Below are 27,490 nucleotides of genomic sequence, written 5' to 3' on the forward strand. Positions count from 1 at the left end.
TCTGAGCACTGTTCTAAGTCACAACAAGGTTTTGTTTGTTTGTTTGTTTTTCTTAAGCAGCTGGGGAAGTTTGCCAGCTTTTTAGAGACTTGCTCTCTCAGTTTGTAAAAGTAAGGTTACTTTTAGGGGTTGTGGTGAAGATGAAGTGTAGGGTTCATGCTACTCTAGGGTTTCTGCATATGGCGGCTACACGTCCAGATAAATTATGGCTCGCCCAGGCGTGTAGACTGTAAACTTATTTGTTCAATCAGAGCAAGTAAATGGGAAGTTGCATTTTACTAAAGGTGATTCAAAAAGTAGAAGTCGGTGTTGATGCTTTGTAAGAAAAATGCTTGTGCCCTGTGCTGGAAGTCCGAATTCTCTGCAGGAAAGGGAAGTGAGTGAGAAGCACTGCCTGGCCAACAGCATGAATGAGCTGAGCGCCGCCAGTGATGTAGGCTTACATCAGACACGCACTCACCCATGCTGATGGGCCATGTTCACGGCTGCAGTGAAGGATCGGCTCTGCCACAGACTGCCCAAGTATAACGCTAACTTCCTTTGAGTTTCTTGTTAATTATTTCCAGATTGGCTTGGGGTGGGGGTGGGGTAACTTCATTTCCTTTCTTTTAATGTCATTCCTTTTCTGCTGGTGACTGCAGTTGTGTCCAGGAATGTGCTTGTCTCTTGGGGATAGACATTCTTATAGTAAGTTTGAAAATTAAATGAGGGAATATATTTTTTCTCCTTTGCCTTGGTTGTATGTGTTGATCATCACTGAAGATAGTCTGAAGGACTCATGGTTATAATTGGTTTTAACTTCAACGATTTCTGGGATGACAAACTTTCAGCCCTGGGTGGCATATGTCGACCTCTCCTGAGATTTTACCATGTGCTACTTCAGCCATGCACTGTTGAAAATTCTCTGAATATTAAGAATAAGTGGTCTATGCCTAGGGAATTTGCATTTTCCTTGATAAAGTGGTTATCTAACTTACTTAGAAATAATTAACAGGAAACTATAAAAAGTTACCTATATAGTGCTTAATATGGTTGTGGCAAATGATAAGCATTGCTGTGAATTTAGTTATACAGTTTAGGACAAAGGCAAGGCTCTTAAATTTTTCTTTAAGTTGTGTTATTTACTTATTTATGTATGTAGGGGTGTATATATATATATGTGTGTGTGTGCACATGCCACAGTGCTTGTATGGAAATCAGAAAACAGCTCTCAGGGGTCAACTTTTTCCTTTCCATGTGGTCAGGTTTGGTGGCAAGTGCCTTTACCCACTGAGCAATTTCACGCCCAAAGACAAGGCTTTTATAAATATGTGTAGTTAACAGAGTTTTTAGAAACTGTTCTTTTGAGCTGAAAGTGGAGTAATTCTCAACCTAACTCATACTGCAACCTGTAATGCAGCTCCTCAGGTTGTGATTGTAATGACTCAGCGGTGTGCTCCACAAAGTCACAGCATGCTTCAGATCCCACATGAGAGGTTTATGGCGTGTGTGTGTGTGTGTGTGTGTGTGTGCGTGTGTGTGCAGAGGTGGCCTCTGAGTGAGAGTGGAAGGAAAAGAGTGGGAGTGAAGGCTTGCTTGTTGTGCATAGGACTCATGGTAGCAGTAGCAAATGGCTTGGTGGCTGATGATGATGTGTCCTGCTGTTGATGGTCCCTGAGGGCAGGGCAGTGAAAATGCCTGAATACTAACCGGTATTTATCATTAACTTACAAGAGAGTGTTAGGCTGGAGAGATGGCTCAGAGGTTAAGATCACTGGCTGCTCTTTCAGAAGACCCTGGTTCAATTCCCAGCACCCACATGACAGTTCACTACTGTCTGTAACTCCAGTTCCAGGGGATCCCACACCCTCACACAGACATACATGCAGGCAAAAACACCAATGCACAGGAAATAAAAATAAATAAAGAATGTTTTAAAAAAGACTTATTTTCCCTCCCTTTGCTTAATGTGGTTAAGATATTATTAATTTTGCTGAGAATAATTTGAGGTATAGTAATGACTGGTTCCTTTTCTCAAGTCATTGTCGTAATGACTTTGAATGTAACTTGAAGAAACCCCTAAGTGAAGTGACATTTTTCTGTCACCTAAAAGATGGAAAGAGCCGGACATTGGTGGCTCACACCTTTGATCCTAGCGCTTGGAAGGCAGAGGCAGACAGATCTCTGAGTTCGAGGCCAGCCTGGTCTACAGAGCAAGTTCCAGGACAGCCTCCAAAACAATACAGAGAAACCCCATCTCGAAAAACAAAAATTAAATTGTTAAAATTCAAGAATGACCTTGAAGTTAATCCTTATAATAATGATCCCTGTCATCAATCTTACAAAGGAAGGCAGTTCTGACATGCTAAGATATGGAGGAACTTGAGGTGGACACACAGCTAGCAGGTTCTCGCCCGTGTCTCTGTTCTTCTGACCTAGTCTCTAGGAGATTCTGTGCCAAGTGAGGACTGTGGCGGTATTGTGTTCTTATTCTATACAAGTACAGTGTGTGTGTGTGTGTGTGTGTGTGTGTGTGTGTGTGTGTCTGTCAGGGCGCACTGCAGTAATTCTCCTTTGTCACGTCTGCTGCGCGGCCTGTGTCCGAGAACGTGCGGAGGGTGTCGGAGATTGACAACACAGAGACTCGTTCAACGATATAAAGAAAACTTTAAACAGGCTCCAAAAAGGTTCAAGAAAACCTCCTAAGAAAAGCTCCCACCAGAGAAGCTTCTGCTCTCTCCTCTACCCTGGCTGGTTCTGCTCTGACCTCAGAGGTGGATGTGTGTGGGTTTTGAAGGTGCCGTTAGTCTTTGGACAAGGTCGAGGTCAGGGCGGTTTCCGTGGGAAGGCCTTTTCCAGGAACTTATTGTATCGTTTTTAGTAAACATGTTTTTACTAAACATTTTCTTACAGCTGCCTACTCCCAGGCAGAAGGGGAAGTGGGTCTCTGCTCAAGGTCTGGTGTTCCCACACTCCTTGTTTGGAATATGAAGTGTAGCCAGGCTCAAACAGAAAGTGGAACTGAGGTTACTCAGTCAGTCCCAGAGATGGGGAAGAAGGTCTTATTGAACAGTTTCAGTGTGGGATGAACTATTTTGGAGATGCTTACACTTAGAAATGCTTAAGGTGGGGAATGTTGTATGCACTTTATTGATCTTTTTAAAAACAAAGCAATATTTTAAATATGTAATTAAAATGTGACTTCTTAAAAGTAAGAATTAGCATGGCAGCAGCTACATAGCAATTTTGAATGAATTTTTTTTTAATTAACAAGAATAGGAACCGCCTCCTCCAGAACTTTGGTAGGTCTTTATTCAGATAGTTGAGGCCAGACTTTCTTGGGATTGGTGTATAATAAAGCATTTCATTCTGAAAAAGAAGAGAAGATGAAGCTGGATTTTGTTGTGTTAGTTTTGGAGACACCAAGAGATGTTCTCAGTTTGAAGTTTTTCCCCCCTTTTGTTTTTTCCCCTAACCAGTGTTTAGAAATAGGCATATAGATATTTGCCGCTAAAATTCAGTCTATAAAGAGTAGGTCTACTATGGGACTATGTACATAACCAGAGATATTTTCAAAAAAAGCAGGCACTATCTTTGTTGAGATTCATTTAGTTCATAATGCTGTGTCAAGTATTGTGACCGATGAGCAGGACATAAAATAAGACACATGGCAACACATCTTTGTGATACGCTGTGGTCCATACACCGTTCTTAATATTTGTTTATGAAGAAGGATGTTGTATTACTCACTTTCAGATAACAAAATACCTGAAATAAACAGCATAAGGGAGAAGGAGTTTACAGTGGGTCTTCCCACATCAGAGGATCCAATCCAGAAACTCCGTCAGCAGCATTAACCGTCACAGCTGTTGTGTACACACTTCCTCTGCAGCATGAATAAGTCTTTATGTCAGTTAGAACCATGGCACACATTCAGGGAAGGGACCATAGGTTGCTCAGATTTTGTTGCTAGCATGTAATACAGTAACTGAGATACATAGAGATATGCTGTGTGTTGAGCAAATACATTAATTACTACATCACGGCTTGAGTTCAGTCCCAAATATTATTTACTTGGTCTAGGAGCCTTCTCCCTGACCTTAGTTTTTCCTAAGTTTCTTCCACTCTATAACGTACAGCAGTAAACAATGATTTCCATTACATAAACATGATTATTACAACCTTGTTGTAATTTTTTACTTTTAAAAAAACTTAGCGTGGGAATGAGTATTATGTGGGAACAATTAAGTGTGTATTTTTAACTTCATTATTTCATTTTTCTGCCATCTTGCCTGAATTATACTTTACAGCATCCCGTGTAACAGATGTAATGTGTTACTGAAAAGGAGGTTTTTGTAATCAGAGGAATCTGGGAACCATGGCTTCCCCAAAGTAACTAATTTGAGGTCTCTGAGCCTTTAATTTGACAGTGTGCATTGCAAGTCTGTCTTAGTGTATTCCTTGAGATATTAGTATTCTGCAAAATACTCTTTAATAAATTCTGTCCAAGTTTATGGAGTCACTTCAGCAAGTAAAACTGCATTACTGTCACATAATGCCCTCTCCTCAGAGCTGTTCTGCATTCCAGGTTGATGATGATTATTTCAGCCTGCAGATAGCATTTGAACTTGTGTAGACCTCTGCTGGTTTCAGTGTACATATACCTGCATTGAGTCTCCAAAAGAGCCCAGCTCACATCCTGTCCTTAACTCCCTTAGCAGGCACTTAGGAGGAGCTAACTGGCTAGTGTCTTTGCAGTGTTTACTCAACAGCCTATGCATCTGTTTTGCTACCTAGTTTGCTTACTTCAAGCAAGAACTTTCCAAGCTACAAAAGTTCTTATTGCTCTGATATTTTAAAATAATCATGTTGGTATTTTTCTAAAATAAATTTGCATATTACTCACTTAAAACTGAATACTATTAATTTCTTCTAGTTATTATTGATTTGTTTGTTTGTTTATGTTTTTGGAGACAGACTGGCCCTGAACTCACAGAGATCCGCCTGCCTCTGCCTCCAGAGTGCTGGGATTAAAGATGTGCACCTCTACTGCTCAGCTCACCATTAACATTCTTAAAGTATCTTAAAAGTTGATCTACAGATCGAGTTCCAGGACAGCCTCCAAAACGAAAACAGAGAAACCCTGTCTCAAAAAAACAACAACAAAAAAGTTTACTTTTAATTATTTGTATATGTGTGTGGATATGTCAGAGCTCCTGGAGCTAGAGTTACAGGCAGTTGTGAGCTGTCTGCTGTGGGTACTGGGAACCAAACTGGAGTCTTGTAAGTGTCCTTATTGTTTGTGTGAACAAATAAGAGAAAATTGACTTGCGTAATAGTATAATACGAATTCATTATCTGATGTTAAGAAGTTGGGGGTAGCCTTCTCAAGGTTGGCTGCTTGCACCACATATTGTCTAAGGTCTATACTGTCTTTGATATTTGGCTTTCCCTCTTTGGTTGTAAGCACTAACTGAGACTCCTAAGTCCTTTCTCAACAATGTCCAGAGACTAGGTGACTCCCTCTCCTTCCCTCCCTCCAACCCTCTCTCCCTCTCCGTTTCTCCCTCACTCTCCTTTTATATAAGAAGAAAGAGTCTGCATGCCTCTTCCCCAAGCAGGCTAAATCTGAGTTAACAGGCTTATGCTGAAGAGATGTTCTGAGAGCATCCATTTTTTGTGTTGTTTTTCTTTTTCTTTTTCTTTTTTGTTTTTTCAAGACAGGGTTTCTCTGTATCTTTGTATTGTTTTGGAGGCTGTCCTGGAACTCGCTCTGTAGACCAGGCTGGCCTTAAACTCACAGAGATCCGCCTGCCTCTGCCTCCTGAGTGCTGGGATTAAAGGCGTGAGCCACCAACGCCTGGCCAAATTTAAATCTTAACAAGAAACAAAGAAAAGCACAGTGCACTTCCTAGGGCACAGACCTCCTCAGTCAATGGGGGCAGCATACACTTGAGTGAGGAAAGTCCTGTGTAAAAAATCAGTACCTGTCTGACTAGCTAATTAATGATGACCAACATCTACTAGATTTTTATAGATACTTTTTAATTCATGCAATAATGCAACTCATAAAGGACCAAGAGTGTATTTGAGAGGAAGAACAAGCAATAGGCAGTGCCCAGCTGACTGCCCAGCCCACTGTTCTTGCAACATAATCATTAAGCTTTTCCTTCTTAGAAAGAGGATCAGTGAGTTGAGATTTGTGTCTGCCAGAAAACTAAACAAATACAGTGTTGCTATAGTCCAACACTGGTGTTGCTAGGACTAGACAAGAGAGTAAGGCTCTGTGGTGAAGCTTAAATGAACCCATGTGAAGGTTGACTGATTTCCATGCACAGCTTGACATGCATGACCGCTCCTACACAGCAAGAGTAATGTAATAGTTTTTAATAATGAAAAGAGATAGTATGGGACTGAGGGCACGGCTTAGCTAAAGTGCATACTTAGCATATCTAAGGGTCTAGGCTGAATTCTCAGTGCTATAAGAAGAGAGGCTTGATTCATAAAAATGTGAAGATTTACTAAATATCAGTAACTGAAATCAATCTAAGAGGGTGGCTGGGTGGTTCAGTGTGTAAAGCATTTCCATACTTTGCTAAGGGTCTGAGTTCAAATCTCCAGAACCCATGAAAAACTGGGTGAGACAGAACACATCTGTGATTCCCAAATACCTACTACACAGAGACAGCCAGAGACATGCTATCCCTGGGAGCTCATGGGCGTCTAGCCTGGCAGATGCAAAGTAAACAAAGAGACCCTGTCTCAGGGTGGAAAGGGAGGACCAGCTCATGGTTGTTATCTGACCTCCACAGGAGCACTACGGCAAAGTGTGTGCCCCTGGCATGGGTGCACACACTTGTACAACACACACATCATACATACACAAAGATTAAAACCATTAAAGAAATAAAATGAAAACATAATGATTGTCACTTTTCAACCATAAGATTAGCAACCTTTTAAATGTTTGCCAGTATCCACTTTGGGAGAACTTGCAAGGAATTGGCCTTTTCTATTCTGGTAAATGGCAAAATTCCAAAAATATGTTAACATGTTACAACCAGTGGGATAGACATTATCACAATAAAAGAAAATAAGTGTAAGTAAGGTGTGGAGGCCCTGGGTTCAGTGAGACCTTGACTAACATAAATAAAGAGCAGGTATACGTATATACATACATACATACATACATGCATACATATGTACACACACACATATATACACACAGTGTATACACACATTTGAAATTTATCTGAAAATAGTGAATTGTAAAGCATTTTACAAGGGTTTACATTTTGAAATGTTACCAATATTGATCTGTATCTAAGTGTAAAGCAATGGATAGCACTTGTGAAAATGCGTGTGTACAATAGGGGCCACTGTATTTCTCTACCCCATGTCTTACTATGTGACCTCCAGTGTACAGAGAAGTGTATTGTGTTAGAGCCTCAAATCTAAAAACGAAGCCTATTTTTTCCCGTTACAGATAGTTTTCACTGTTCCAGCTGCTGCAGTTTGTTCTGGCATACTAGGTTTTAAAATGGTTATCCTTAGCCTTAGTGAAATATGGGAATGGATTTAGTATAGTATATAATTCATTCTAGTTTCAGTTTCTAGAAATATGCCATAATAGTTTGGTCTTCTAAAGGAATCTTTTGATGAATACCTTTTGAAAATACAAAAATATCAGTATCATCTTTTTAATTTCTTTGTAAGTGTGGACTTTTGATTTCTAAGTACAGAGATACTGAGATATTTTTCTAGTTCAAACTACAATATATTGTAGTAATTTGCTTTTTCTTAGAAGATAGGTATTTTCCCATATATTAATATCTTATTGCTTCAGTTGGATTTGTTATTTGGAGAAAGCAAAATTTTATTTAGATCAGTATTTCACAAAACTGTGGACCCATGACCAGTAGGACGCCTCCTAACCTTCAGTATCTTATTCTGATTCGAGCCACTGCTTGAGACCTGTAGGTAGTGACTAAACAGCTCATTCCCCTCAATGCCCTGGTTTGACTTAGTCCCACAGGGCACATGAGGAACTATAGCCATATTACTTCTAATAGCTGTGCAGATTGAAACATACAAGCAAAACCCCAAAACAAAACAGAATCCAAAGCCTGATGGCAAAGAGCTGTGGCTACCATGGTTTTGGGGTAAGTGTCTGAAAACTAACAAGGACCAAACAAGCTCCTTGGAAGTGTGTCTGAGCCTATATTTAAATTGTGTCCTATATTACCAAGAAGCATGAATGTAGTGCCTTATGTTTAGAATACTTAGGTTGGGGGCTGGAGAGCTGGCTCAGTGGTTAAGAGCATTTGCTGCTCTTCTGGGGACTGAGTTCCATTCCTAGCACACACTTCATATGGTGGCTCATAACTGGATGTGACTAGCTCCAGGGATATGACTCCCTCTTCTGGTTTCTGTGGGTATCTGCTCACAAGCAAGAGATAAAATACATCTAAAATACTAATATATGTGCGTGTGCATACGATTATTATCAGAATTGGGGAAGTATTGAATGAATTATCTTTCAAATGCTTTTAAGTTGTAAATGATTATAGACATGTACCTTGAGTGCTTCATTCGTGTGTGTGTGTGTGTGTGTGTGTGTGTGTATACATATCCGCTACCTATTAGCATGTTTTATGTAATTACTAACTTTACATTTTCCATGTTTTTAAACATATATATATATATATATATGTTATATTGTTTTAACTGGAGAATGCCCCTGTTCCTGAATTGAAGTGATATATACATTTAAGGATTATTTCAGGTCGGTCCTTCCCTTTTTTTTTTAAACAGGGAGGTCTTTAAATAAATAAATAAATTGTGATCTTTGTTATGAAGAACTCATTCTTGTGGCTATATTTAAAGTCTTGAAGCTTGTTTTAGCTCAGAAACCTGCCGCATATGTTGTAACTTAGGAAAATGGTGTCTCTAGAAGAGGCACAACTGTCCACGCGATGACATCTGCTTGGCCTGGCTTGCGTGTACTGTCTCAGCCAGTGCTGGAGAAGTGGTAGAAGGAAGTAGACGGGGCTTCTGCTTGTGTATTGAGCAGTAGAGGCTTCCTAACGGTAAGGCTACCGACTTCCTAAAGATACCCTTCTGAATTTTAGGCAAGACTAGTGTTTAAGCATGAGTCTCCCTCTCTGTAGCTAGATTTATAGTGTGAAAAGTCAGCTTCTTCTCAGCTAACAAATTAATCCAGTCCTCAATTACTTTCTAGATGTTTATGACTCCAGAGTGACAGAGGCATGGACGATACTTTAAGAAGGCTTATCTTCAATCAAACAAGTGTGAAATTTCTTAATTTATAGTAAAAGATGTGGTAGAAACTGGGTATTAGGAGTTATCCGCGATTATTTATTTACTCACAGACTCAGGTGAGAGTAATAATTGTGAGGGGTCAGGTGTGCCCTGAAATTTATCAGTCTTTTCTAGTGGTATGCTCGTGGGTTTTCCATACTTTCTGTTTGGATGACTTCCACATGGAGTTGATCTGCTTTCTAAGCTGAATAAGATGAATATATTAGTTAATTGACGAAACATTTCTAGAATTGGCAGTAGGTAACAGGTTTCTTGTGAGGTGTGCACGTCCTCTTAGATGCTTTACTGGGGACAAGTGAGGTAGTACTGACTTCCAGAGTGGCACAGTACAAGTCTGCACAAACAGCCTAAGGTATTCTGGAGAGACCTTAGTCAAAGGGGAAATGAAATTTGAATACAGATTTTTAAAGGAGATATTTTTGAATTTACAAATCCAATTTCTAACTAAAGTAACTTGAGGTAGAGGTTATTTGGGGGTAGAGATGGAATAGCTGATAAAGATTATATAAAAATGTTGAAGACATGTTACTCATGGCTGGGTATGGTGCCACAGGCTGTTAATCCCAGCACCTGGAGAGGCAGAGACAGGTTGTTCTCTGAGTTTCAGGCTAGTGAGGGCTATGTAATGAGACCTTGTCTCAAAACAATAAAAATTCAAAAACAACAAAAACAAAAACTAAAGGCTTTATTTTTTCTGGATGGAGTAAGAAAACATTTACTTTTTGTGCAGGCTAATTTTATGTCAACTTGACTCAGACTGTTTTGTTGTTGTTGTTGGTTTTTGTTGTTGTTTTGTTTTTTAAGACAGAGTTTCTCTGTGTGACAGCCTTGATGGTTCTGGAACTCACTTTAATGAAAACCAGGCTGGCCTCGAACTCACAGATATCTGCCTGCCTTTGTCTCCTGAGTGCTGGGATTAAAGATGTGCACCACCATGCTGAGCCCATTTTATTACTTAGTGATTGATGGGAGCGGGCTCCGCCCATTGTTGGTAGGGTCATCCCTGGGCTGGTGGCCCTGGGTTCTGTAAGAAAGCAGACTGAACGAGGAGCAAGCCTTTAAGCAGCACTCCTCCATGACCTCTGTATCAGCTCCTGCCTCCAGGTTCCTGCCCTGTTTGAGTTCCTCTCTTGACTTCCTTCAGTGGTGCATTATGGATGTGGAAGTGTGGGCTAAATAACCCTTTCCTCCCCAGATTCCTTTTGGTCAGAGTTGTTTCATCATTGCAATCAATAGCAACCCGAAGACACTTTTTTATTCTACTCTAATGATTAGAAACATTAGTTTTCAGTGTGGTCTTCAGTGTTTTTTCTAACATAGAGCTGAACCAACAATCTATTTCATTTTGTGTTCTAGAGTATCTGCCAGGCAGTTTCTTAGCAAATCATTTTATCTGCTTGATTCTCTTTCTAGCTGTCGGAGGGAAGCCAGAGGCATGCAAACCTACAGAAGAGCATTGAGAAAGCTAGAATTGGGCGACAAGAGACAGTAAGTTTGTGTCTATAAGTTCTTTAATAATATAAATGTGTGTGTGTGCGCGTGTGTGTACGTGTGTGTGTGTATATCTGCATCCAGAAGTGTTTCCAGTGTGAGCATGAATTTTGTAAGTATCTAGGTTTTCCAATTTGCTGATACCCATAGTTACTCTGAAGCTTTTCCAGTTATGAACCCTCTCCTAGATACTGGGCAGTATTGAAAGCCCATAGCATGAACAAACTTACAACTTAAGGAAACAAATGCATCTGATTGTCCTGATTCATCAGTTGTGAGAGGCAACAGATTTGGTGACTGTATATACAAATTTTGACAGTTTCTAGAAAAATAAGGAAAATGATGATGCTGGTTGGTTGCTCCGAGCATCTGCTGATAAACTGACAAAGGAAAAAAATGTGCTCTGTGATAAAACTAACTTCTAGCATCTCAGAACACAGTGAAGGTCTAAGAGCTTAAGTTGCAGAAAATCAAAGCAAAGCCTTCTTTATAAGACTGGCTGGCTGGGCGTTGGTGGCGCACGCCTTTAATCCCAGCACTCAGGAGGCAGAGGCAGGCGGATCTCTGTGAGTTCGAGGCCAGGCTGGACCGACAGCCTCCAAAACAATACAGAGAAACCCTGTCTCGTAAATACCAAAAAAAAAAAAAAAAAAAAAAAAAGACTGGCTGAAGTCCTCAGAAAATTAGGTCCCAGCCTCTGGGGGTGTAAAGTAAGGACATTAATTGGTAAAGAATGGGATCCTGTAACTTGGGATGGAGTTGTGTGGGAGGACCCTATTGAGACTGAGAGCTCTCTCCACCCTCAGTAGAAGATGTACTCCCTCCCCACCCCTGAAATACTGCCTTTTCTGCCCTTGACTGAGGAAGTGAGTCCTTCCTTGTCTGCTAACCCAGTAGTGATTTCCCCTTAAGGAGATGCTAGGCAAGATGATACTGCTGTCCCCAGGGCCCACCAGTCTGGCCTGTATACCTATAACCAGACTTGAGGCTAACCGGGCTCCTAGAGGGGAGGTAGGAAGCATACTCCATGAGGTGGTGCACTGCAGTAAGAAAGAGCTCAGTGAGCTTGGCAATTCATTCACGCAGAAGTCTGGAGAATATGGGTGGAAATAGGTTTTAAGGGTGTAGGATAATGGTGGAAGGAGCATAAAACTGGATTGGGCTGAGTTTTTTGCTATAGGCTCACTGAGTGGAGATTGTAGGTGTAGTATAGAAGCTTGCTCAGTTAAAAAAAAGTGTCAAAAGTTTGAATGGTTGACTGAAGCATTTGTCAAGGCGACCTACTGAAAAGGAAGTTGGAGATGCTGATGTCCCTTGGCTTAGGGTTAATGAAGGGATTTTAAGACTCAGGGAAATTGCAATGCAAGGATGGGTGCACTGTTGAAACCTATCCTGCACTATGGGGAACGCAAGAAGACATGTCCTTCATAAATCCTGTAAACTGCAAATGGTAGAGGAGCACCGGCACATTTGAAGAGCTTTGTCTGCCCTTTCCTCTGTGCCTGACTTTAGGGTTGGGACACTGTTGGACAGTTGGATAAGTTAAATACAGTGGATTTAGTTGGGCCCAGAAGTAGCAGGGGCCAGGTAGCAGCTCTGAATTGCCAAAGGCAAGGTGATTATAGTTATCATAATGGGCAGCCCAGGCAAAATATTGTTTGTAATGGCCTGGCCCATAATTGGCAGCATTGGCGAAGTGAGCTCTATGGTGGTATGACTCAAATGGAGCTATGGTCCTAGCTAATCAATCATAGTGTTTTCAGATAAAAAGTATATTGCATTTTGTTTGATCTGTATAAGCAGAAAAATTCTCCAACAAATGAAAAAACAAAAACAAGGGTACATTGGATTATGGCAAAGGGGAATCGCAGCCTGTGAGTCAATTTCCAGATATGAGTCAGTTTGCAGACCTAGAACTCCTTGAATGAAGGCATGACCAGGTTCCCCTGGGGAAAGACCTTGATAAAATACCAGAGTCTTACTGTTGGCCTTTTTCCGGGCCTTCCCCAGAGGGGCCTATAGCCTTTTCCTGGGGTAACTATACACTGGGGAAATGAAACAATCAGAATTTCCGGGATCTATTGGATACTGGTTCTAAATTGACACTGAGTTTTTTGAGGGAGAGCCCAAGAAGCATTGTAGCCTTCTGGTTAAAGTTGGGGCCTTATGGAGGTCAGGTGATTAGTGGAGTTTTTGCTGAAGACCAACCCACAGGTCTGTTAGGTGCCTGAACTTATCCTGTAATTATTTCCCTAGTCCCAGAATGTGTAATGGGAAGGTACACGTAAAAGTTGGCAGAGTTCCTGCCTTGGTTCGCTGCCCTGTGGAGTGAGGGCTATTGTGGTTGGAAAGGCCAAATGGAAGCCTTTAGAGTTGCTTCTGAAAAAAGAAAAGAAATAGTGAATGAAATACAGTATCAAATCCCAGGGGGAATTGCAGAAATCAGTGCCACCAGCAAGGACTTGAAAGCTTCAGGGCGGTGGTTCCCACCACATGTCCTTTTAGCCCTCCTATTTGGCCAGGGCAGAAGACAGAAGGATCATGGACAGCTAACTATCGAGTGACTATTGGAAACTTAGCCAAGTAGTGACTCCAATTGCAGCTGCTATGCCAGAAACATTGTTCTTTCTTAAGCAGATTAGCTCATCTCTTTATGCTTGGTAAATATTTATTGATCTAGCAGATGCCTTTTCCTTGGTACCTGTCCATAAGGACCACCAGAAGAAATTTGTTTTCAGTTGGCAAGGCCAACAGTGTACCTTTACAGTTTTACCTCAAGATTATATTAAGCTCCCCAATACCATGTCATAACTTAGAAGGGGTTTTGATCATCTGTCTCTTCCACAAAATATCACACTGGTGCACTGTATTGACAACATTATGCTGATTGGACCAAGTGAGCAGGAGGTAGCAACCATTTGTACTTATTGGTAACACATATGTGCATCAGAGATTGAAAAATAAATCCAACCAAAATCCAAGAGCCTTCTACCTTGAAAGATTTAGTGAAATTTTTAGGAGTCCTGTGGTGTGGGGCATGATGATGCCCCACCACCAAGAAAGAAGCACAATGTTTAGTGGTCCTATTTGGATCCTGGGGATGGTACAGTCCTCACTTGGGGGTGTTACTCTGGCCCATATATCACACGACTGAAAGCTGCTAGTATTGAGTAGAGCCTGGAACAAGAGAAGACTTTTCAACAGGTCCAGGCTGCTATGAAGGCTGCTCTGTCACTTGGACCATATGATCCAGTAGACCTGATGGTACTTCAGGTATCATTAGCAGATAGGGATGTTGTTGTGAACCTTTAGCAGGCCCCTATAGGTTAATCACAGAAGAGACCTTTGGGATTTTGGAGCAAGGTTCTACTATTGTCTACAGACAACTATTCTCCCTTTGAGAGACAGCTCTCAGCCTTCTATTGGGTCTTAGTGGAAAGTGAATGTGTGACAATGGGCCACCAAGTTACCATGCGACCTGAGCTGCTTATCATGAGCAAGCCATAGAGTAGGATGTGCACACCAGCAATCCATTGTCAAATGGAAGTGGCATATATGTGGCCAGACCCAAGCAGGTCCTGAAGGCACAAGCAAGTTACATGAAGAAGTTGCCTAAATGCCTATGGCTTCTATTCCCATTACAATGCCATCTGCTGCCAAGCGTGCACCTACAGCTTCATGGGTGTGCCCCATAACTGAGAGAGAAGACTGGGGCCTGGTTTACAGATGGTTCTACACATTATGCTGACATCACCCAGAAGTGGACATTGGCAAAGGAAAATCATCGTAGTGGGCAGAACTTCTGGCAGTACACATGGCCATCCATTTTTGTTTGGAAGGAGAAATGACCAGATCTGCAGTTGTTCACTGATTCATGGGCTGTAGCCAGTGGATTGGCTGGATGGTCAGGGACTTAGAAAGAGTGTGATTAGAAAATTGGTGAGACATTCATACAACAAGGACGTCTGTTCCACTACATTCATAGAGCATTATTTGTAATAGCCAGAACCTGGAAGCAACCTAGCTGCCCCTCATCTGAAGAGTGGATACAGAAAATGTGGTACATTTACACAATGGAGTTCTATCAGCAGGAAAAAAAAAACAATGGAATCTTGAAATTTGCAAGCAGATGGATGGTACTAGAAGAAACCATTCTGAGTGAGGTAACCCAGTCACAAAAAGACAAACATGGTATGTACTCACTTATATATGGATTTTAGACATGGATCAGGGGAGTGCCAGCATACAATCCCACTGCCAGAGAGTCTGGGAAACAGAACCTTCATCTAGTGACTGATGCAAGCAGAGGCAGATACCCACAGACAAACACTGAACTGAATTCCTGGAATCTAGTGACAAAGAGGGAGGACTGATGAGCAAAGGGATCAAGACTGGGCTGGTTTAACTCACAGAAACAGCTGACCTGAACAAGGGGGGAGCTCTTCGACCCCACACTGAATGCTGGGAGGCCAGCATGGGACTGATCCAGATCCCCTGAATGTGGGTGTCAGTGAGGAGGCCTAGGCAATCTACGGGGCCTTGGGTAGTAGATCAATATTTATCCCTGGCATACAAGTGGACTTTGGGTGCCCACCCCACAATGAGAGATGCTGTCTCAGCCTGGACTCTTGGGGGGAGGGCCTAGACCCTGCCCTGAACAAAATGACAGTCTCGCCCTCCCTGGGGAGTGGAGTGGGGATTGGGTGGGGGGCTGGGAGGCCTGGTGGGGTGGGGGAGGAGGGGAGGGAGAGGGAGCTGGGATTGACATGTGAAACAAGCTTGTTTCTAATTTAAATTAAAAAAAAAAAAGAATTGGTGAGAAAGACGCCTGGGAAAGAAGCAGGCGGAAGATACTTGTGGCCCTTGTTGATGTTCACTAAAGGTAACTTCAGCAGAAGATGAATTGGATAAGCAAGTAGATTGGATGGCCTGTTCCGTTCTATAGACAACACCTTTCCTCAGACATTGCTCTGTGGGCCCATGAAAAAAGTGGCCGTGGTGGCAGAGATGAAAGTTACTCATTAGCTCCACACTTCCCTCTCCCAGGCTGACACGGCTACAGCTGCTGCTGAGTGCCAAGCAGGCTGACAGCAGAGACCAACACTGAGCCCCAGGTGCCACCATTCCCTGGGGTGGTTAGCCAGGGACCTGGTGGCAGATTGACTACATTGGATCACTTTCTCTGTGGAAAGGAAAACAGTTTGTCCTTACTGGAGTAGATACTTAACTCTGGTTATGGGTTTGCCCTTCCTGCATGTAATGCTTCTGCTAAAACTACCATCTGTGGGCTTACAGAATGTCTGATCCACCAACATGGTATTTCACACAGTATTGCTTTTGACCAGGGAACTTATTTCATAACCAGAGAAATGCAACAGTGTACCCACTATCATGGAATCCATTGATTTTAACATGTTTTTCACCATGCAGCTAACCTTACAGAAAGATGAAATGGCCTTTTAAATGTAGCGAGACGCCAGTGTTCACAGCTATGGGCTACAGGGCTACAACACTTCACAAGGATCCTAGGCGAAGGGCTAAGGATGTAAATGAAGACAGACAGTGGCTCATTATTATAAGGAGAATGGCATTTATTTTAATAAGGTTGGAGCCTTATATACCAAGGCAGGCATGGTGGAAAACACCAAGGTCAGAAGCCTAGGTCAAAAGCCTAGGGCCCTCCAGCAAAGGGTGGGCCAAAAACAGGAATTAGCATTTAGACAATAATGATGGACAGAAAACAGGAACTTGCATGCAGGCCTTACTGGGAGGATGGGATGAGAAGTGTTTTTGCTAAAAGCTCCTAGTCACAAGGGGGTCAATAGACCCTCATGGGGGAAGGGTGCAACATTTAAAGACACAGTTACAGGGCCCATTAGGTAACAGCAGCCTGGAGGGCTGGGACAGGTTCTCCAGAAGGCAGTATATGCTGCTAATTGCTGCCCAATATATGTTATTGTTTCTCCCAGAGCCAGGATCTATGGGTACAAGAATCAAGGGGTGGAAAGGGGATAGTTCCACTCACTATCACCCCTAGTGACCCACTAGGAAAATTTTTGCATCCTGTTCCCATGACCTTAAGTTCTGCTGGCCTAGAAGTTTTAGTCCTGAGGGGAGAGTGCTCCTGCAGGAGCCACAACAAACATTCCATTGAAGTATTGAGGTGGAAGCTCAGACTTCTCCCTGGCTACTTTGGCTTCTGATGGCCTTAAGTCAAAAGGCTAAGAAAGGAATAACAGTGTTAACAGTGTTTTTGCCTTTTTTTTTTTTTTTTTTTTTTGGTTGAGACCGGGTTTCTCTGGCTTTGGAGGATGTCCTGGAGCTAGCTCTTGTAGACTAGGCTGGTCTCAAACTCACAGAGATCCTCCTGCCTCTGCCTCTCGAGTGCTGGGATTAAAGGTGTTAAGATTATGTCTGGAGTGCAGGAGATTCCTTAGGTCATCTCTTGGGGTTGTAATCATGTCAGGTGTTTTCTTGGATGCAGCCAATTCATGGATCCTGGTTTTGGACCCATTTTGTTAATATGTCTTTTTATTGGGGAATTGAAACCATTGATGTTGAGAATTACCATTGAGCAGTGCTTGTTGATTCACGTTATTTTATTGTGTGTTGTTTTTTCTTTCCCTTCTTTTGATTTGCTGGTCTGATAGTATTTATTCCTTGTGTTTTCATGGGTGTCATTAGCCTCTTCAGGTTTAAGTTTTCCTTCTAGCACAGTGGTTCTTAATCTGTGTGTTGTGACCCCTTTTGGGGGATTGAACAACCCTTTCACAGGGGTCACCTAAGACCATCAGAAAGCATAGATACTTACATTGCAATTCATAACAGTATCAAAATTATCATTATAAGTAGGAACAAAAATACTTTTATGGTTGGGGCTCACCACAACATGAACTGTTTTAAAGGGTTGAGGCATTAGGAAGGTTGAGAATCCCTGCTCTAATCTCTTGTAGGGCTAGGTTTATAGATACACAACTGCTTAAATTTGGTTTTATCATGGAATCTCTTTCTTTCTCCACCTATTGCGATGGAAAGTTTTTCTTGGTATAGAAGTTTGGGGTGGTATCTGAGAGTCTCAGAGTCTCTCTAGGTCTTTCTGGCTCTTAGAGTGGATAGTTTGTTGGGTTCCCAGAGATTGCCTGCTAGAATTGGAGACGCAGACAAAAGGATGTGAGAAGGGTGCAGTGTGGCAGCCTGTAGGAGAAGATCTGTGTGATATGCTAGAAATGGGGGCAGAGAGGAAGAGGAGGTTGCAGCAGGTGATCTGCTCTAGAGCTGGAGATGAGACTGAGGAATTGGATTTGGAGAAAGAGACAGAGACAGAGACAGACTGAAGATTGCCTACCTGCTTTCCTGGCTGGTGTAGCCAGCAGGTACCCAGGAAGTGCCTGCAGAGTTGGTGCTATGACAAAGGGATGGGGTTGGAGGTAAGGGTTGGGGAGGCTTTAGATCTGCTTGATCTGCTGGAGACGGGTCAGAGAGGCAGGGTCTATTTTTTTTTTTTTTTTTTTTTTGCTTCTTGTGATACTAGAGTTGGAAGCCAAGACTTTGTGCATGTTAGGCAGCACTCTACCATCGGGAAGAAAAGAACAGCAGACAACAGAGCGAAGTCTCTGTATTTTTGAAAGGACCAAGCAGACACTATAACAGGCTGCTTAGTCTACTCTCAGAGATCAGGCCTCAGTTTCAGTTGCCTGAGACTGAAAAAGCAGTCTCTGAGGAAGAGCCATGAACAGGACAGTCAAACTCTAATACCCCTGTCAGCAGGGATGGGGAGAACTGCCCGAATGCAGGCCTAAGACAGTCTGAGATAATAACCAAATAAGGACAAGGCCTGGGACATGTCCAGGCCTGCTCCAAAATGAAAAACTGTAGCCCTGACAGCTCCTAACTAGCCCTAGTCAATTAAAAAGTTCCTGACATGATTGCCACTGACATAAGCCAATGAGCGAACATCTTGTACACTTCCCTTAGTTAGGCTTAAAAAGACCTCCCACACCTCTCTCGGTGCGCTCACCATCTTGCCTTTGTGTAGGATAGTTGGCCCCAGCATGCTGGAATCTTTCTTGAGATAATAAATGCTCTTACTGTTTACATGCGTGGATGGTGGTCTTTTGTGGGACTTTTCCAGGACCCTAACAGTCTTAACATTAAAGATCAGCACAAGCTACTAGACATCCTGTGGCCTCGATTTCTATCACTTGATTGTGAAAGGAAGCAATCTGAAAATGTGTTACATTGCAGAGAGGACCATGTTACAGGTTTATAGGGAGTTTGTATTAACACATTTACTTCAGATTTATTCTCTTATGTTAGTTTTAAGTACAGTCACAAATAAGAATCAGAAGATGGTAATTTCTATAAACTATTTAAGGAAAGGTATCGCCCAAACCTGTTAATTTTCTGTAGTTGATAGAAGTACCTTCAATGAATAGTGACATAAGACTGTCAGCCAGTCTACTGAGGATGTCAGTCTACTTATACTTAGCCAGTGTAGCAGAGGGTGGGGAGGAGCATACTGTCAAGCCACAGTGGAGCTTTCAGCCAGCAGAAGGGGTTAGAATCAGAAAGGCTCCTAACGAAGCCTTACCAACAGTTTTCAGAAGTATCCACTCCCAGTCTGTTAGGGATCAGCCACAACAATGCTGCTGAAGAAGTCGTTAACACCGGGTACATTGTCTGGAACTTTTCTAAGTGTGTTTTGCTTGCCAGCAGTATAAGAAGTGACTGCCGTTACTATCTCCAGTTTTGTATTTGAGGAACTAGAAGCATGAAGACATGAAATATCAGGGCAGAGACTTCACATCTAGTGCCTAAAGCATTACCACTGCGCTCACACGGACCTTCACCCTTGCTTCTCCTGGCTTCACTAGCCTTTTCTCCTCCTCCTCCTTCCACCAAACCATGTATAATCTGGGTGTAGACTGCAGGTAATCACCCTTCTGGTGAGCTTCACATTTCTCTGAGCTGTGTCACTATGGCATTTACTAATTACATTTACCCAAATTACACTTACGTCACATATAGTTCAGTTTTTTAGCTAGCCCTAGCTATCATATTGTGTATGCGTGTGATTAATGACCCCTACTGGAATGTGCAGAGGTAGGTTGTTCCCATCATGCAATTCTCTACTGGGTTTGTATGCTCTAGAGCATGATACCCTCTAGACAACACCAAAACCAAATAGAAAGTACAGAATGCAGGGAAACCATAGGCCAGCCCCATTCGGGCCACTTGAATTTTAATTTTTGCCTTCTATTTATTTATCTGAGAATCTTTGCCAGCATTTGATTTTGTATGAAATTATTTTTCAGGTTTCACAAATGTCAGCCACACAGTCATAGCAATATGACATCTCTGTGTTGATGTGCGCTTTGCCTAAAATGTCAAAGGGTGCCTATTGGCTTATGCTATTAAAATCCTTGTTTGGTTCACCTTGAAAGAAAAATGGCAGGAGGCCATTTCTGATTCCTTTAAATATTTATAAAGGTTAATCATTTAAAGTTGAAAAAAACTAGAACATTTTTTAAAACACCTTTTGAAAGATAATTGTTTAATGATTAATGTTGCCAGAAACTGTGACTTACATTAATAAGCACAAGCCATGAAATTACCCAAAAAGCAGTACAAGCTTTTCCTGGATGTATGCTGACATCATCATCTTTGAGTTCATCGATGTGTAACCATCTGCTCCTACCTGTTTATGATTGTCGTGTTCTATATATTTATTCCTATTATTCAGTGCATATGAAAGGCTTGGGACTTCAGAGAAGGATGGGTAGTGGGCTTGCTCTTATACCACGCACATTTGTGTGTATACTGAGGTGTGTCCACAAGACCTTGTGAGATCCTAAAATCGGGTTGCTCAAGTCCGGTCTTTAAGTTGGTCCCATGGAGACTCACCAGGTGAAGGTGCTTGTTGCCAAGACTTGACAGCCTGAGTTCAAGCCTAGGACCCTCAGAATGGAAGCGCCACACATGCAACCCATGCATTAAAATGCCAATTATGTATGTCTATATGTAATATCTATGTAAAATAGGTATTTATATATAAATATGTTTCTATTAAATGGCACAATAGTTGCATATAGCTTTTATGATCCTCATATACTTTAAATAATCTCTAGATTACTTATAATTCCTGCTACAACAGAAATGCTTTGTAAACATTTTTTCTGTTGTGTCATTCAGAGAGTGATACTGTACTGTGTATGGTTTTCTTTTTAGTGTTTCTGATATGTGGACTGACCCGTCCAGCAGGCCAGGTTATTTACTGGGTCTCGAGCGGGTGTCACCTGTAGGAGTCAAACGGGGGGGAGAGAGAAGTGGAAGCCAAGCGCATAAAGAAAGAGTCAGTCTGAGTTGCGTCAAGGCTTCGTTTATTAGCTAGAAAGGTCTCATTTTTATAAAGCAGTTTAGGCAGGGCGGGGGATGAGGACAGGGGCAGTGGAAAGTACCGGGCCTGGGTACAGAAGGAAATATTTCTTATAGAACACCTTATGTTTAGCCTGTTCCAGGAACCAATGTATGCATGACCAGTTTGTTCATAATAACTTTTCAATTCAAATTGTTTCAATTCAAACTGCCACTTAGTTCTGCTACAACTTAAAGGTCTCCGGGGCTCCAACAGTGGACAATTGAATATGCAGATGCAGAGCCCATGAATACTGGGAGCTGACTTTGTAAAATATCATGTCAGATAATTGTTTACAGAATTCATTACTTCATTACACATGAGATCTGTTTTGTTGTGGAATAGAATATGTGTTTAATATGTAGAGATGTGTTGCATTTGTGTATCCTGCATTTGTTTAACTATGTAAAGATGCATTACTGTTTTACCTTGCCTGCCTAAGGCACCTGATTGGTCTAATAAAAAGCTGAACAGCCAATAGCAGACAGAGGAGGGATGGGGGGCTGGGGAGCAGAGAAAAGGGGAGCCAGCCAGCTGGGGGCCAGCCAGCCAGACACAGGGAAAACAGGATGGATAGTGCGTAGATGAGGTAAAAAAAAGGCCTTGAAACGGCACAAAGATGAATAGAAATGGGGTTAGTTAAAAAAAAGCTAGCGAGAAGCAAACCTAAGCTAAGGCTGAGCATTCATAATTAAGAAGTTTCTGTGTCATGATTTGGGGGTTGGTAGTCTAAGAAAGCCTGCTACATTATTTGGTCTAAGAGTTCATAAAATCCTTTACATCCAGGAAGAACGAGCCATGCTTGCAAAAGAACTTTCTTCATTTCGGGACCAAAGGGATCAACTTAAGGCAGAAGTTGAAAAATACAGGGAATGTGACCCGCAAGTTGTGGAAGAGATACGTAAGTTTATCTCACAACCATCTTTAATTTTGGTAAAAAGAGACTTGACATGGCTAGTTGTGTAGAAACCATCTTTTCTGGGAGGGAGGGAGGGAGGGAGGGAGGGAGGGAGGGAGGGAGGGAGGGAGGGAGGGAGGGAGGGAGGGAGGGAGAAGACAGTCTCTCTTTTTTTTTTTCCGAGACAGGGTTTCTCTGTATTGTTTTGGAGGCTGTCCTGGAACTTGCTCTGTAGACCAGCCTGGCCTCAAACTCACAGAGATCCGCCTGCCTCTGCCTCCCGAGTGCTGGGATTAAAGGCGTGCGCCACCACCGCCCGCAAGACAGTCTCCTCTAAGACTGCTTTGGTGCCCTGTGCTCACTGTGTCTGTGGTCTCACAGAAAGACAGCCGCCGGGCGATTGCTACTGAGGAGACTCGCAGTCTGGCCTGAGTGCTTGCAGTTTTAACACGGAAAGCAGTTCAGAAGTAAGGCAGTAAATAGGGTAGGACAGGACAGGCAGAGGACAGCCAGGAAACTGAGAGGTCAGAGCTGCCTCACGTCTATGAAAAATCTACCATTATCTTCTAAGAAAAGGATACTATAAACACAGGAGCGTGCCTTCCGAGTGTACAGTGGTTTCTTCCTTGTGTGGAGGTCAGAGGACAACTTCCTTTCACCATGTGGAGTCCAGGAATCTGACTCAGGTCATCAAGAACCTTTACCCCCTGAGCCATTTTGGCTACCTTCTTTCAAATTTAAAACAGAATCTTCAAAACTTTTGGTATTATTTATAGAAACATAAAATTAGAACACTTACAGAATTTTAAAAAGTATATTATAAAAATATAGCATTTAACTGTGTAGGAAAATATGTATAACTTTTTACATATTTTTTTCTATTTTAACTTACTTTTCTTTAGGGGAAACTTTACCAAGTGTATGTTTTTAAGTATCTGACATAGCACATGTGAGACTTTGAGAAACCGGGGTCTACGAGGCACTTTAGAAGTAGCCTGAACATGCTGAATTACGGTTAAGGTGGCCTAGCACGCACATACATGTGTGTTATCTTTTGAGAACAAGATCTCTCTGTGTAGCCCAGGCTGGCTTTAAGCTAGCAGTCTCCTTGCCTCAGCCTCCAGAATGCTGGGGTTTCATCATAGTCCTGTGCATGACATCCCAGGAATACTTAACATGCTTCCTTCACTGTTTAATGTTGAACAAATAAAGTCTGTGAACCGCCGCGAGAGAGAGACAGAGACAGAGAGAGAGAGAGGGAGGGAGGGAGGGAGGGAGGGAGGGAGGGAGGGAGGGAGGGAGGGAGGGAGGGAGGGAGAGAGACAGAGAGAGAGAGGGAGAGGGAGGGAGGGAGGAGACGAGAGGGGAGAGTCTTTTGAATGAAGGGGACAGTTGCACAGAGACTAGGAAACATCACAGAGCAAACAGAATCATCTGTCAGTCAGCACTGGACCAGAAGCAGAACCAGCAGGGCAGAGCATTTCAAACCCTTACAGTGTCTGTAACTTGGAAGCTTAAGAGGCAATATGAAAGATAATAAAGAGAGCTAAGTCAGGGTTTTTGACAGAAAAACTGTGTTTGGCATGGGAATTACCCTGGATTAAGAGCAGATTTCTTTTTACCAAAGAACAGATTAGTGTATTTGAAGACATGGCAAAGAGAAAAGGTTAAATATTAAACTGGCATCCATGAGCTGAGGACAACCTAGCCTAACATATGTGTAATTGGACTCAGAAAGGAGTGGGGCAGAAGCAAAAACAAAATCTGTGAGCAAACATGTCTCCCAAACACTGAATTCCCAGAGAATGACGATCTCAAAGAGTTCTACTTCCATCTCTTTGTAAAAATCTTTATTTTTCTCTAAATAAAGTTTATAATTTTTATATTCTAGAGGACAGCACCAGCCAGCTGGTGTGCAGTGTTTCTACCACTAATTCTAATTTCTTGGAGCAGCACTTCTTTGCTGGGATAGCCCTTCTCAGTAAGGATTTAAGATTCTCCACTTTGTGATTCTCATGGGACTGCCCCAGGTGTGTCCTTAGCTAGGCGACCTCTGCTGACATTGCTTCTAGATATCACACACCAGGAGACTCAGGAGTGAAAACATTGAACTATTTCCAGGTAATTTAGCTTGTCCCAGAACAAACTTAGAGATATTTATAAAAATCCAAAATCACCTAGCAAAAAAAACGTATGTTTTGCTTTCAAAGAGGGTGTCTGCAAATTATTCATGAAAGTTTCAATGAAAACTGCAAATTTTTATAGATCTAAGAACTTAAAATTGTTAGTAACAGATATCAGAAATCTCCTTATCATTAAATTTAAATAACTTTACTAGGTTCTAACTTCTAACCTCAAATGTTAATGTGCTTTTTTATAACGAAGAGTTTCATGTTTCAGTTATCAAGTTAGTGCAGAAAGAATTGGATTAAAGGATTATGTGTTTTATAAATTGATTTTTAATAGGATTTAGCTCTTAACAGCAAGCTCCCATAGCCACATTACAACACTCAGCTCATCCAGGCGTCCATGATTCATGGGGACAGAGTTTCCTGATACTAGTTCACACAGACATGCTTGCATATAATCTTTCTTAAAATAGTGCCTTTGGGAAATATTAGTATTTCATCATTCCAGTGAGATAATTCATTTCATTAACAAGTAAATAGCCAGGGAAGCAAGAGACCAAAGCATTAGTTTTATATAATTTTTAGCCACTTTAACCATTATTTGAGTAAGTCTATATAAAACTAGTGGCAGAAACTAAATTTCCATAAGAATACTTGAAAGAAAGTCAGGTATGGTGGTACATGTGGTGGTCTGTAACCCTGGTTGTTTGAGAGGCTGAAGCATAAAAATTGAAAGTTCAAGACCAGCCTGGACAACTTAAACCTTGCTTTTGTTTTTCCTTTTGAGTTTTTCAGACAGGGTTTCTCTGTGAAGCCCTGGCACTAGCTCTGTAGATCAGGTGTGTGTCAACAAATGCCTGGCTGCCACATTGAATTTTAAATGTTCTGTTATTGTATTAAAAAAATTATAAGACTTCCTGGTGGTGGCACACATCTTTAATCCCAGCACTCGGGAAGCAGAGGCAGGCAGATTTCTGTGAGTTGTAGGGCTACACAGAGAAACCCTGTCCCAACTGCCTCCCCCCTCCAAAAAAAAAGCTTATAAGACATGTAAAGAAACAAGAAAGTGCACCACAATTAAAGTGATCAGTAGAAACTGCTCTGAGGAAGCACTGTTAGGTTTTACTAGATAAAAATTTTAGTGAACATTTTAAACATGTTCACTTAAGGAGACGTGTCTGAAAAATAAAGACAGGTCTAAGGATATCTCACAGAGTAGATAATATTAATAAAGAAATAGGAATCCAACCAGAATAGTCAAGTAGGATTCTGGAGTTTAAAACTGCAACAACTGGAATGAAGTCAGTGGTTAAATGAAGGTTTGAGCAGGCTAAATAAAGAACCAACAGGATGGAAGGCAGTTCAATAGAAATTTCCTGGTTGTAGAAAGAGGAAGAGACATTTCCAGGTTCTGAGACCTGTAGAACACCATGATCAAATTGTCCTAATTGAAGACAATTTTGAAAGTAGCAAGAAAGAAACAAGTCATCACAGTCAGGGATCTTCACAACAATTAAGCCGGGAGGAGAACATACATAAAATACTGAAGGAAAACTGTCAGTCAAGATTTCTATATCCAGAAACAGTTCCTTCTGAGATAATAGGCAAAACAAAATATCCTCAAGTGAACAGTGTCAGCTTATACCTGACACTGGGATAATATGGTCAATAAGAAAAGATAAATCACCAGTGAAGGCTACTGAGTAAATAGACAATATACATATTTTCATATGTGTTCTTTTCTGACTTAGGAGACAGCTATGTAAAGCAGCAATGTCTATTAAGAAAAAAACCGCATAGTATATAAAATACAGTCCCTGGCAATACTAGCATAACTTGAAAGGTGGAAATGGTATATGCAGCAGGAAAAACTTTATATGGAAGTGAACTTGATATTTATCTGAATTTTCTATATTTATCTGAATAGAACATTATAAATTCAAACTTTAGTGGCAGTCCTCAGGATAGTCACACACACACACACACACACACACACTTAAAAACTAACAAACAAACAAAAAATCCCACCCCCAAAATACATGGTATAAGAAATAGCAGGGGGAGGTAGGGACAACATTTTTTTGTACATTATTTTCCTCGCCTGCAAAATCCCTGAGTTTTATTCTCAGTTTTCCTTGTTATTTTTGAGTGCAGAAATTTGAAGAAGGGAGGGAGGAAGACAGAAACTTTAAATAATTCCACTTAACACAAACATTAGGTTTGGAAAAATTGGAGGACAAAAGAGGCATTTACGTGTGTTGGTTACTTCTATTGCTATGATGAACACTATGACCAAAACCAGTGTATGAATGAAAGAGTTTACTTTGGCTTATGGTTCCAGAGGGCGAGTCCATAATGGTGAGGGAGGCATGACAGCGAACTGACCAAGCACTTAGTAACTGTGCACAGAAAGCAAAGCATTGAACTGGAATAGGGAGAGGATATAAACTCCCGTAGTCCACCCCCAGTGATGGACTTCCTCCACAAGGCTCCACCTTCTAAAGGTTCCATAACCTCCTCAAACAGCGCTGCTAGCTGTGGACCAAGTGTTCTAATATGAGAGGTTATGAGGGACATTCTCACACAAACCACCACACAGGGGAAATGACAGAATGCCATGTAAATCATATCATAATTATACTAGGTGAAAATGGCTTGTTTTCCAACTAAAAGGCTAGGAAGGTCAAAATTGAAGGAAACAAGTAAACTAATTATATACCACCTACAAGAGACTCGTACTTAAAGACTAAAATATGTCGAAAGTGAAAGGCTGGAGGAAGACTTGCAAACAGTAATTGAAGGGGGTCATAGCAGCTAAACTAAGAGCAAAGAAAATAGACTCTGAAATGAGTTATTACTGGGCGGGAGAGTGCAGTTGATGATGGTGATAAGGGTCAGAAGATACAAGTTATGGACATAGGTAACTGGAATGAGACATGTCTTCCACAGGCTCCTGCATTAGAACACCGCTTCCCAGCTGATGCCACTGTTTGGGAGGTTTAGGAGCTGCAGCCTAGCTGGAGGACATTTGCGTGGGAGGCAGGTTTTGAGAGGTTAAGTGTTTCATCCTTTCTGTTTGATCTTTGCTTACTGCTTATATTTGAAGCTTTGAATTCTCAGCTCCCTATTACTGCCACCAGGCATCTCCCATGCCTGCTGCTTGCTACCATGCCTCCCCACCGTGATGGTTCTTCTGGAAATGTAAACCAAAATACTTTCCTCCTGAGGTTGCCTTGT

The 27,490-nt window shown here is 41.7% G+C and overlaps 1 protein-coding gene across 2 annotated transcripts in view; it reads left to right on the forward strand.

Moving 5' to 3' along the window:
- Mnd1 (meiotic nuclear divisions 1) overlaps positions 1 to 27,490 on the forward strand; it is a 62,714-nt gene that overhangs the window by 22,903 nt on the left and 12,321 nt on the right. For both annotated transcript variants that reach the window (XM_013120589.3, XM_040752583.1), the window contains exons 5-6: positions 10,735 to 10,809; positions 22,013 to 22,127. In XM_013120589.3, coding sequence (XP_012976043.2) covers positions 10,735 to 10,809; positions 22,013 to 22,127 — 190 coding nt within the window. The remainder of the gene's footprint in view (positions 1 to 10,734; positions 10,810 to 22,012; positions 22,128 to 27,490) is intronic.

Source organism: Mesocricetus auratus, unplaced genomic scaffold, assembly GCF_017639785.1.
Source record: "Mesocricetus auratus isolate SY011 unplaced genomic scaffold, BCM_Maur_2.0 Super-Scaffold_100009, whole genome shotgun sequence".
Classification (NCBI taxonomy): Eukaryota; Metazoa; Chordata; class Mammalia; order Rodentia; family Cricetidae; genus Mesocricetus; species Mesocricetus auratus.